Here is a 12,830-nt window from a genome sequence, read left to right as displayed (position 1 = left end):
TTTGTATTTAATTTGAACCATCGCAACAAAACTCAACACTCGATCGTTTAGAGAGCGGCTAGCACTCGGCAGACCAATACACGATGGTGACGAAGAGCGTGTGTGGTATTGCAAGTGCTGTGTGCCATATAGCCCACGTCAAGAGTCAAGAGCGGAATTCTAAGATTGTTGGTTGGTTGGCGCACCACTTTGACTTCCACACATTGTTACATTCATATACTATATATATATATATATATATATTTATATACTGTTTACTTTTCAAGCCACACAAATGTTTCAAGTGCCGCTCTCTGTTGTGTTCGGTTGTTGATTCACAAGTGTCGGCTGATCGGTTTTCGCGTCACTTCATTTGCTCTGCTCAAAACGTGTTTTTCAAGAGTATTTCTGCGTTAATCATGCTTTTAATTATACACGTTTATATGTATGTATTATTTTTATTTTTGAATTGTATATAAATATGTACATACAAACATATATTTTCCGATCAGTCTTCCGTTAACCGGTCGTTGATTTTTTTATCTGACTGCATTCTTAAAATATCATAGTCGCTTCTTGAACGTGTATGTAGTTCTGTTACTTAATCTCCATGGTACAGCTATATAACATCTTTTTTTTGCGATCTTTGAGGGCTTAGTAACACAATGAAAGTGCCAATTGTTGGCTGTGAGTTCACAAAGTACATAGTATGTAAATGAATGAATTAGATATTGCATAGGCCAATAGTTGAGTTGTTGGATGATCTAAATTAAGTTAAGTCGTAGGGTTGATCCAAAAGCGATCGATTTCAATTGGGGGGAACACCAGATCCTTGTAGTTATATTCTTAGAGAAAGAAACACAGATTTATTATGAAACTTCGTGCAATATAGTCCCTTCTCTTTATTGAAATGCATACCTATGATTCCTCCAGTCCACAAACCACACCAAACCGTTCTTTTTTTCTGGATGAAATGGTAACTCTCAGAATCAGTCTTCGTCCCAAATGCGGCAATTGGCCTCGTCGCTTAACAAAACAAAAATTGGCTCGCAAAACGTCGGATCTTCTTGGAACTTTTCAAGAGCCCATAGAGTGAAGCGATTTCGCTTGGGAAGGTCGAGTTCAGTTGTTGCACAAGCTGTATTTGTCGACGTAAAATACGAAAAGTCGTTCCATACGTCAATTCGAGATGCTGTGAACGATTTGTAAACATTGGTAAGGCGTAAATATTTCCATAATGAAATGGAAAAAAATACTGAACAAAAATAACATGACAGTATGACACGATTCTCGCGCGATCTGTCAAAAAAGCTATTGAAAAATGTACCTTCTCATGGATCACAAGTTATATGGTACATCAATTGTCTTTAGCTTCAAAAATGCGAGGTGGAAATCCTTTGAATGCGAATTGTAAAATTTGTTTAGAGTTGAGAAGGAAGATGAAACTGAAAGAGCCGACTTTTACAGAAGAATATTCAAATACACACTGTAATTTTGCACAGCAAAGCAAATAAAATTTTATACTATGTTATAATATAGAAATCTAGTATAATATTCTGGGAAGACGAGAATCCATATTAATATTAGAATCTTCGAATATATATGCATGCCATCTCTTCAGCATCGTACGATGTTTTATTGGGAAACGCAAATATTAGATAACAATAAAAGGCTTTTATCTAGTGCAATATGATGACATTGTGGAAAAAATCTACATATTAGATCTTTATTTAGAAGATAATAGAACTTTATTTACTTTGTTTTAAGTCAGCCGGTTTTAACAAATACACATATCCATATCTTACTTTCAACCTTGTAGACACCTGACGTAGGCAGATAGAGCTCATAATTCACAGTTTCTACGTCAAATTAAGTAAATACATAGTACTTGCATACGTATACTAAGTAAGTGCTGATAAAAATCGTACTGCAACAACTTCAATCGTGAAATTCAAAAAAGAGAAATCATAGTTATAATCTTGAAGATTTAAATCTGCTCTTATACGTCTGGGGTTGTGTAATAATCGTCATCAATGTTCAGAATTAGATATATATAAATATTCATATATATACAATGTATGTATATTCGAAACAGAAATTAATGTATTATTTATCTTGACCATGACATGTACCGATCAATTTTATTTAGTCTACCATTTTTTTAAATCATACATAATCAAACGTCAGTGGATGAGTTTTTTTGGTACCGCTTAGGTGTTACTTTGTTAATTTATTTATCACATATGGGTTTTTACTTTTTAATCGTTCGCAAAACACACAATATACATATACTCACGAAAGAGCTTGATGCTCTGGAGAAACTTAAGCCTGCATCCAAAAAAAAATATATATATATATTTTTTGTGACAATGCAAGTCTTCGAAAATAAGAAACCAATATTCTTAATATACTCAAATGTTGATTGCATTTCAGCAATTTGGAGTTAGTTTAAACTTTCTTGAAACCTTTCGCCTCCTTTTTAGGCACAACGATACACTGTTTTCAGTAAAACAAGCTTTCTTATTTTCATTGAGATAACTCACATGCTGGCGGATATATGTATACGGTATATAGTCATCGAAAATCGTTGTTTTGGTATATGGGTATATGGGACCTTTGCGAAGTATTGACACGATTCAACCCTTTTTTATCACACACAGACATACCATTGTCAGGAAAAGATTAACCCTGAGTTTCAATTATATTTTTCATACATTGACCGATATTTGTGGTAAATTTCAACTATAGGTACAGAGGTCCAAATATTCGGTACCAAGGGTCTTGAACAGTTTTTGTTGGATTTGGACAATTTATAGTCATAAGATGGCAAACGCTAAAGGTATTATTTATGCAAAGTTTTATACCGTTATATTAATTAAAAACTGTCTTATATGGGTAATAGGCGTGGTTGCAGTTTGATTTCTCCCATTTTCGGCCTGTGACATAAAAATGTTAGAAAAATGTTAATTACCCAATTTGGTGCAAATCGCTCGAACAGGTCCTGAGATATGTGAATTTACGTAAAAGTGGGCGGCGCCATGCCCATCGTCCAAATTTTACAACGGCTCGTATAAAGCTCTCTAATACCATCTCGGAAGTAAAATTTAATGTATATAGGTATATACAGCAGCGTGCATAACTGAGTAAATGGTTATCAATATTGCATGTATGGTCCCGTAAAAATTTTAATACTTCATTAATTTTAACAAAACTTTTGCAATTTGTTAACTTATTTTTCCTCTTACAAAAGCTTCCTATCGCGTTTATGAAAAAAAATTAGAACGACCAGTTAGAAAACAAAATCTTTGCAATGCCGCTTTACTCAGAATTGCACGTTTTGCACATTCGAAAAAAAAAACGATCGCGTAATCAACATAACGGGGATTTACCACTATTTTTTGTTTACTTATTCAGTTGCATTTTCTGTGTTTTTGACGAGATAACATCTACTTAAAAAAAAATGAAGAAAATGTCTGTTGAATTAGAAAACAGCATCGTGACATTGACAACAGATGGTCTCTCGTCAAAGGTGGCCGACCAAAATTGCTCACGGACGCAGATGCACGCCTAATAATCCGGGAAATGCAAAAGGACATTACAACTATACCAGAAGGGCCGCAAAAGCTATAAATAAAGGTGAAAGCGAATGGATAGCATGCAGAGGATTAACTTAATATATTGAAAACCTAATTGCCCGATTTTGTAGACAAAAGCGCGTACCCGGAGGAAGAAGTAGTATTTCAGCAGGACGGTGATCCAAAACACACCGCTAAAATTGTGAAGCAATGGTTGGCGCTTGAAAAATTTTCGGTGTTGGAGTGGCCTGCACAAAGTCCTGATCTCAATCCTATTGAGAATTTATGGGCAATAATGAAAATTCGATTGGGATTGGGACCGAAAACCCTGGATGAGCTGTACAGTCGCATACTAACGGAATGGAACAAAATACCGAATGAATTTATTCAAAAGTTAGTTGAGAGTATGCCAAAATGTGTAAAAGCGTAAAATAAAGGAATGTGGACAAAATATTAAAAATTAATAAGTTATTATGGTTATTGCGAAACGAGCAAAACCGCGTAAATATCAGTATACTTTGAATTACTTCATTATTTAAGAAAGTTGATCTCTTATATTTAGTGTTATATTTTCTGTTTTTTAATGCAATAAAAAGAAAGAAAAATAATAATTTACTCAGTTATGCTCGCTACTGTAGTTATTGATTTATCGCGCTTTTAGGACTTCTCCCCGTTATATGGGGAGTGGGCGGAGTTATCATCCATTTTCACACTGTCGGTAATAGCTCTTATAAGAATTTGGCTATTGCAGCTTTGGTGGTCCAGAAGATATGTACATAAAAATTATTAAAGGGTATAAAAATAATACTACAATGATATAAATGTCAAGAAAAGTAACTATGGCACTTGCAAGTCATACGCGCTTTAATTTACTAATCAAAGAGCAACGACATTTTATATTTTATTATAACAAAAGAGCAATCAAATCACTGGCCTTGTTTAAGCGCAAACATAGTCCCCCGATGTATAAAAGCATACAGAAAGCTGCTATAAAATATGTGTATTTACATATATAATTCAGTTAATCATTAAACAAGCAAAGTGTAAATCTGCCGACTTAGTATTAATATGAGTTAGTATTAATAAGAGCGCCGGCATAAGCTTTTGAGGGCACTGAAATGTGCTCAAAGCAACAAATAACTCTTTTTAACACTCTGTATACAGTTAACAACATGGAAATCTATTAAGAGAAACGTTTTTAATGTACGCTTCGCTGTTAAAAGAATTGTTAAAGTTGCAGTTTAAAGTTTTCAGGCTTCTTCGATTGCCTTTAATAAAATTCAATTTAAATTTTGTGCCGAAATTGTTTTGTTAAATTTCCTATTAAAATAACATTTAAACTTTTTATTACATATTGAACACTCTCTTCGCCTCGAAGATGTTTGGTGTCTCTGGAAAATACTATTTAGAATTGATTGGAATGACATTGATTTGTGTTTATTACAATTTAAGTAATAATAATTAAACTTAATATATACTTTGCTTAAACTGAATAATGTTAGGTATATTCTGTCAACATTTAAAGTAATATTTTACATTTATGAAAATACCTACACACCAATTCTCTACTTCCTAAGCCAACAAACCAATGAACTTCTCGAAATATATTTAATATTCATACATTATAAAAAATTGAAATGAGCCTATGAATTAGACTGATTCCTTAGCATAGCAAGGGGATCACACTTAGACTATTACGTACAGGCCTTTGTGAAAAAATTCCTTTTGATGCAAAATGAAAAAGACTCCTGTAGTTGAATATCAGCTACCGGCAAAAACATCCTGAACCTATCACAAATCTGTTTTGGTGTTCTATTTATATTTCTTTATTTCACCTGGATGTCTAAATGTATAGCATCCGAGGTATTTTTGCCTTGATCAAACTACTGATGTAGCTGGCATCCGGTATGAAATTCAATATTACTGCGTTAATCCCGCTGTGTGCACTCAGACTTCCTAACTTACTGAGGGCGAAGAGTTTCCCCAACGTTCCGAAGAACCTTGCGACTGGGAAACTGCTGGTAGCCGACTAGCTCTTGCTGATTTCATGTGAGGCTCAACAGTTCAGTAGTAAGCTACAAGAAGCCAAAAAGCTTCTACCTGTTCTCATTCCGCTGTTATTGCGACTGAAGTGCTTGTCTAACTAATACAATACCACTATGGCCAGGCACCCAACCCAATATCATCATGAAATAAGACATCCTTTCAATCGTTTTGAGCACACAGTCAGCGAACCTAAGGCAAATAACGCTGTCCTACTGTGTTAGTGGATAAACGTAAGAAAGCTGCGCTCCGGAGCAGTAGATCTATTGCTACTTTATGGCAGCTACGCCAGCTTGAAAGACCATGCAGTGGTCAGGAAGCCTAAACTAGAGCTCATGGAGGTCAAACTCATCCACCAGAGATTTGTTACTATCAGTTGTTCTCCCAATTAGAATGGATTCTATTGGCGGCATCATTTACTATTTGAAATGTAAAGTATTTAGCCAATGAATTAGTTCTAACTTTGATATCCTAGTTAATCGATGATTGTATGACAGCGGACTGCCGATTGGCAGTCTCAAGTGTGTTATGATGCATCCGCGTTTCTTCCATTGTCTTAAATCTGTCTTACTAATCAATGTCAGAATATCCTTTGAATTCATATTTCTTTGATTAATGCTCTAAAAACGCAAAGCTTCCGCAAAATCCTTTTCTTTTATAAAAAAATGTTAATATGAAATATGACCTACGCTTCTTTTTGAGATGCTAATGATTCTAACTAACTACTCAACGAGAAAACATAGGCATCATATCTAACACGGTTACGACGATATTCAGAAAAGAGAAACTGAACAGGGTTGAAACAAGTTTGCCATACTATTTCTAATGAAGCTATTGCATTACTTCAATGGTGTTTTTTCTACCATCAGTAAGCAAGCTAACTTTTTTCCATAGCAAACAATACCCATAATCTGAGAATAACTGGATTAGCATGTCAAGAAATTCTATAGTAATCCGATTTTTTTTTTAACATTCGGAGGTTAGTACAGACAGGAATAGATAAATGTTCTTCTAATATTTCATGCATAAAAATTCAAAATTCGTTATTTTTTAACATATCAAATATGTTTTAATTTTTTTTTTTCTAAAAAAATTAACAATAATTTTTGGCTTATAAAAATATAAAATATATAAAAAATAACTTAAAAAAAAAAAACATAAAAAGCCATATAAAATTATGGAATAGATTTTTTGTAAACTAACCACTAAAAATGCCAAACAACTAGAACTAGACAATACATGCCTACTTAATTTTGTGTAAAGCTTCACAAAGTCACGCACATAGAACTATGTTTCTGAAAATGGGGGCACTAATAAATGAATAATCACTACAATCTTTTGTATAAAATCGTCTTTACATACCTACTTGTACATTCATATGTGTAGCTGAGTAATTGAGTAAACTTCAATTTTATAAAAAATAATGCTTAATAACTGCTGCTAAAACTAAGTTTTTTCCACACAAGCTTATAACTACTAAGGAACCCGCTACAATTAAAAGCTAATCATGTTGAGCTCGTTGTCGATTGCATTGAACTGCGATCTGTTGAGCTCGTGCTCGCTTCTATACTGAATTCCGACAGCTGTGTATCGGCTCTTTCTAATATTTTCTCATTCGCCCTCGCCGATGTCACCAACAGTGGCGCATTCTCCGGTTGCATTGATATGGCTTTGCCCACAATGTGATGGGTTTGTGCGTCTAAATTGTTGATTTTTATTTGTTGTATAAGACGATTCTGTAAGTGCAACTTAATCGGATACCAAACCAGCATTACCACGCCAATTACTATGCTGACAACGCCAAATACTTGTAGACTTAGTAAGACTCGCGGTAATAATTTGAACTCTTCCGACAGCTGTGGTGAGATACGCGTACGAGCTTCGAACCAAAAAAGCGGGAAGAAAATGCGTCGCTTATCACGGAATAATCTGCGTAAAAAACAAATTGAATTAGAAGCGCCTTCGATTGGTAGATGAAATTTTGTATTTTAATATTTTTGAATTTTTGAAAATTCTTGCTTTACTTACTTAAAATCGGAAACCGGTTCAACGAGTATATTAGATTGTAAGCGTGCCGACATCTCCAACATCAACCCAGATCTCGGTTCTAACACCAAGTAGAGTTCGTGTTTTTGCTTATCGGGCTTTAAACCATCGATTTCGCTGAGATAATATGGATCCGCATCGTAAAAATGTGGGTAGGATAGAAAAATAGGTGACCCAAACCAGCATGATGTTATGTTCATTAGACCGGATGGCACGCACTCTCCATTACAATGGCAAACATTTTCGGGGTATAATGTGCCTGTAATCGGAAAATTAAAACAAAATAAATAGATTTGAAAATTAGTAAAGTATATTATTTACCATTATCAACCATGCGTTTGCCACCCTCATATCGGAAACCTTTAACACCCTCCACCTCCGTCGTTTGCACATAATCCATTGCAACTGTACGACAGATATCCGATAAAAAGAAATTCACCGCCTTGTGTGGCTGTAGATATAATGTTTGGAATTCGCCCGGCGAGCCATAGACCTTAGCACATTCCGGTGCGTAAGCACGTGTCGTGTCGCGATAGTTCCAGGTGTGTAATTGTCCAAATTTTCGCATGTCATCAGCGCCGGTGTGTATATTGTATATGCCTGTAACGTCAGCGCTGTAATTACGCTAAAGATAGATAATAAATATTAAATTTTCGAAAAGCAACAGAAACAAAAGCACCTACCGGATAACAATAGCCGAATTTGTCAAACGGCACTTTCACATCTATAAGTGAAGTCGGCAAATAGTTGGCCATATTCAAAAGCACATCATCAAAACCCTCAAATAACAACTCATTCACTGACTTCATTATCGAAATATCACCGTTATAGACATTTAAAGCAATATCGATTACGCGACGACGCAACGGACTCCAGCGTTTCGCTTTAGCTGCCAGGGACTGTAGAAAAAATAAATGTTCAATTTATTTGTTTGACTTAAATTCCAGCAGCGCTACTCACCACCGCTAACGAGTTGAGAGTCACTATATTGTCATCCAGTTGTCCCTTACTGTTTGCAGCATCAAAATAATATTTGCTTTGTTTTTTATAAGTCAGTGATGCATTTTGTGTGTGCCATTTCATATCGACTTTGTGTGGCACCTCGGTGAAGCGATATGGTCCTAGTTCTTCGAACTTTGGTTTTATATCACGATTTTGAAAATCTTGTGGATTTGTCCAATTAAATAGGTAGAAATCTAAAGTTAGTTTCAAAGGTGGTGTTCTCCATAATTCGAAAATTTTTGAACCGGGTCGTAGAACCATTTCCTATGAAAAAAGAGAATGTAATTTTTATTAAGAAATATATATTTTATCTGTTAGAATGTTAAACACCTCATTTTTGTTTAATTATTTAATAAATAAAAAATATCTCAATCTATAATATTTGGTATTTTTGTATTTATGATTCTTTTGGAACCCTTTTTCTATCATAAAATAATTTTAGAAATGTATAAAATTTAATTTTTAAAAACTTAACAATAATTGGATTGATATATTAAATCCTAAATTCTCACCTTTTCTAAGAACTTGTTTAACATATTTTCGCCAAATAACAAATTTCCTATTCCCAGTATGACTAGACATAATCCAACTACGTTGAATATGAAGCGTCGGTTCTTGCTCGGCATCATTGCTATGGCGAACTTCGCCGAAACTGAAATTGCAAAAAAATATTAAAATTAGTTATACATAAATATTATTATTCAAAGATTGTTAAATGAACGGAAAGTTATAATGCCCAGAAATTTAATTTAATTTTATAATATTTTTTTTTTACGGTTGTTTTTAAGGGAAAATTATCCAACCAAAAAAATTTATTTCAGTGGAATTACTTGAAATCATTGAAAACTTTCTAAAACTGTTTAGAGTCCATATTAACGATAACGAATTATTTCTGTGGTATAAAATATTTCCACTCGTATGGGGGACCTTCACTGATCAAATTTGCCCTGGATTGACAAAAAAAAACCTACAGTGTTACGTATTTTAATACAAATCTTTATTATCGCATTCAAAATAGGCTGTGAAACCTATGAAAGCATGTCAACGCTTATTCTAATTTCCCATACTCTTGTTATAAGCCTCAGGCACACCACGTCACCAATATTGATCCGTTTGGGAAATGTAAGGTTCTTAGCTATGTTGTAAAGCATCTATTTTATGACCACTATTCGACACCGTTTTTGTTAAAATTCAGTTGTTTTGATACGAATCACGCTTGAATGGATCCACAGATCCATAGAGATGTTGATATCCTCTGCTATGCTGCCAAAACGGCGATTCACACTGTTACTTTAACATTTGCAATGCTATTGTCATTAACAGAGCTGATGACTCGCATGAGGCATGATATCTTCACAACCTCACTGAATGCTTTGCGTCACCCAAATACGTGTGTACGTGATAAAATGGACTTCCCAAAACACTTCTCCAATATTTTCAACGGTTCTGAATACGTTGTAAACACGCTATTTTAAGCAAAATGTTGTTATCGCGTCGTAGACACATGTAGATGCAACCTCACACAAACGAAGAACGTAAAAAAAGGTTGTATCAATCTTTAAAACATTGTTTACTGATTCGGTTTCGACTGGCGCAGCTTAAATGGCGCAGTCTGACTTAAATTTATCATTGATCAGATGATATACCTACCGGAAATCCATAAAGATTCCTTATTATTAATAAATTTGTTACTAAAAAGTATTTCGTCATACAATTCATTTCACAATCCTATTTTCAAAGACTCGAGTTATGGGGTAATAAAGTTTGTATTAAACTCGAAATGTCAACAGAAAATTTTTCAATGCTAAATATTACTTTCTTCACCATACTAAATCCATAAAATTCGAATTATATAAAAAGTCCATATAAAAACGAGAGTATAACAATATACTATACTTGTATATGATACATAGATTTGTTGTTATATTCAAATTAATTAAAACTGTTCATATGGTCGTAAATAATCTAAATTACTTTGGAATTCATGCAAATGAATATTTCATTAAGGCAAACTGGATTTTCAACTGAATGGATGTATTACGTATTTCGAGTAGTAATAATAACTGTTATGTTGTATTGTAATATTCTCAATGAATAACATGTGTGTGGCAACCTATGTTTATGAAGCGTAGCATTCATTGTTGCATTGATTTATTTGGAAGCCCCTGAATGCTTTCGACATTACCTCTTGGCTATAAGTAATACTAGCACAATTTGTTATCAAATCACTGTGACGATTACTACCATTTGGTCTATTAAAGAGTCATAACTTACAACATTTTAACGAGTAGTACAAGCGTAAACAAACTTTAATAGAATAGCAGTAATAAGAAGGAATAATATTTAAGAAATGTATTAATTATCAGGTAATTTAACATAAATTTGGTATGTGTGTACAACTAGTGTAGAATTATCTGCCGGTGGATATCGCATTTATGTAGTTTAATTACACAACTACTGTTACAGTTCAGAGTTACAAAAATTGTAATAAAATTTTGATAAACATTGTAATGCATTTACGGAATTTAGGAATCATTTAAAGCAATCGCAGTAGAGAAATTTTGTAGGCATAAAACGTCCTATAATTCAGTTAGCAGTTAAACTAGAATGGTTAGTATAATTGGGTATACTATATAGTACATCTGCATGGGCCTAGAAAGTTTAATGTGCGTACTAGATAAACTAAGGCTCTCCGGAAATTTGGAAGAAAAATTGAGCTCTCTCCACCCATTAATTATTCTATGTTCGAAACTTGTCACTTCAGAAAGGTAAAGTTAGGGTTAGTGTTGATATGCCTTTAATTAGTATGGCTTTATTCACAGTTACGAATATGATTATATCATATCTCCCAAGTGCAGTCTAGTGGACAAATTTCAACTCAACTGTACGAAACATTTGGCCATCTTAGTTCAATTTATAAATGATGAAGATGTAGGCGAATCTTACGAGTATACTTAGAACTTCAGTTAATAATATATACGGAAATACTCGTATATATATGTATTATATAACGGTTTAGAACCTCGCCTATTTCTTATATATAAAACGTCAGTTTATTTGAGATACATTATCAATTTTAAGTTATCGATACAAAACTGTACACATATACTAACTCTGATTCTTGGAATGATTCATATCTCCTTGTAGCCACCTTATATAAGGCTCTCTGTCCTCCTTTTTAGTTTTTACTGGATAAGTCAGTTTTTCATAAAGTTAATAATAATCTTGCTTTATGCTAAAAATTTATGAAATGTTAGCCCCCTCTATATAAAAAAAATCCTAGCCTATTTTTCATCGATGTTTTTCAAAGATGTTCTTTTATGTTTATAATTTGTAAATGTAATTAATACTTGGTTCAGCTTTAAGTTAACTTAAGTTTCTATTAATAACAAAATGTTGTAAACCTCTTCATAATAATATTAACAGTAACAAGAATGATTTTGAAGAAATTTCGGAGCCAGAGCCAATAGTTCCTGAAGACATGATAGATAATATATTACCCTTATAAAACACTTTATTTTCCAACTATTCTAAGGAAGTTCTAAAACATTATCAGCCATTCTCTACGTAAGGTTTAAGAATTCTTAGTCTACTTATTCGTTGAATATTGTCTCCAATTTGCGTTATGAAAACCCAGTCTAAAAGTGACACCCGACTAAAATAGAAAAGTACTTTCGTAAATGAGTTGTTTTGAAATTAGATCACAAACATTATTTACTTTTTACTTTGCAATGAACAACTTTAACTGCATATTCGCTAGTCAGCAGTTGTTATGCATTATTATAAAAGAATTATATAAAAAATGTGAAGACACAAGCTATGTAGCTAGCAAGAATTGTATTTATTTTGACATGTTAATATTTCATGTATTTTTAGTTGCACTTGATAAACACATTTCAATACATTTTGCGTATTTTTCAATAATTTTGTGTTTCTAGAAAACTATTTCTGAGGGTATATACATATGTATATGTATAATGCATGCATAAATAAGCTTGCTAATCAGACACTTAAAAATGTTTTGACAGTTTAGGTTATAAGTCACGTCAAAACCACTAAAAACATTTTGTTATATTTTGTTGCCGGGTGTAAGTAAATGCAAATATGGGGCGATATAGAAATCTCAGTAATTTAAACCGATTTTTAAACAATAATAATGATATTATTTATTTTCGTAATATAATA

At 33.3% G+C, this 12,830-nt stretch overlaps 1 protein-coding gene across 2 annotated transcripts in view; it reads right to left on the bottom strand.

Annotated features, from left to right (window-relative positions):
* Positions 1 to 6,767: 6,767 nt before the first annotated feature.
* Positions 6,768 to 12,830, bottom strand: part of LOC108973696 (protein croquemort-like) — a 12,221-nt gene continuing 6,158 nt past the window's right edge. Inside the window, exons 2-7 of one of the 2 annotated variants that reach the window (XM_018941108.1) lie at positions 9,158 to 9,297; positions 8,604 to 8,909; positions 8,327 to 8,542; positions 7,965 to 8,268; positions 7,626 to 7,902; positions 6,768 to 7,526 (exon numbers count right to left, since the gene is read on the bottom strand). In XM_018941108.1, the coding sequence (XP_018796653.1) occupies positions 7,103 to 7,526; positions 7,626 to 7,902; positions 7,965 to 8,268; positions 8,327 to 8,542; positions 8,604 to 8,909; positions 9,158 to 9,297 (1,667 nt within the window). In that variant the 3' untranslated portion in view covers positions 6,768 to 7,102. The remainder of the gene's footprint in view (positions 7,527 to 7,625; positions 7,903 to 7,964; positions 8,269 to 8,326; positions 8,543 to 8,603; positions 8,910 to 9,157; positions 9,298 to 12,830) is intronic. The other variant, XM_018941109.1, reaches the window with a different exon arrangement.

The sequence above is a fragment of the Bactrocera latifrons genome, unplaced genomic scaffold (assembly GCF_001853355.1).
Source record: "Bactrocera latifrons isolate USDA-ARS-PBARC rearing strain unplaced genomic scaffold, ASM185335v1 scaffold_5, whole genome shotgun sequence".
Classification (NCBI taxonomy): Eukaryota; Metazoa; Arthropoda; class Insecta; order Diptera; family Tephritidae; genus Bactrocera; species Bactrocera latifrons.
The sequence above is the reverse complement of the archived record's forward strand: the minus strand, read 5'-3'. Positions and strand labels throughout refer to the sequence as shown.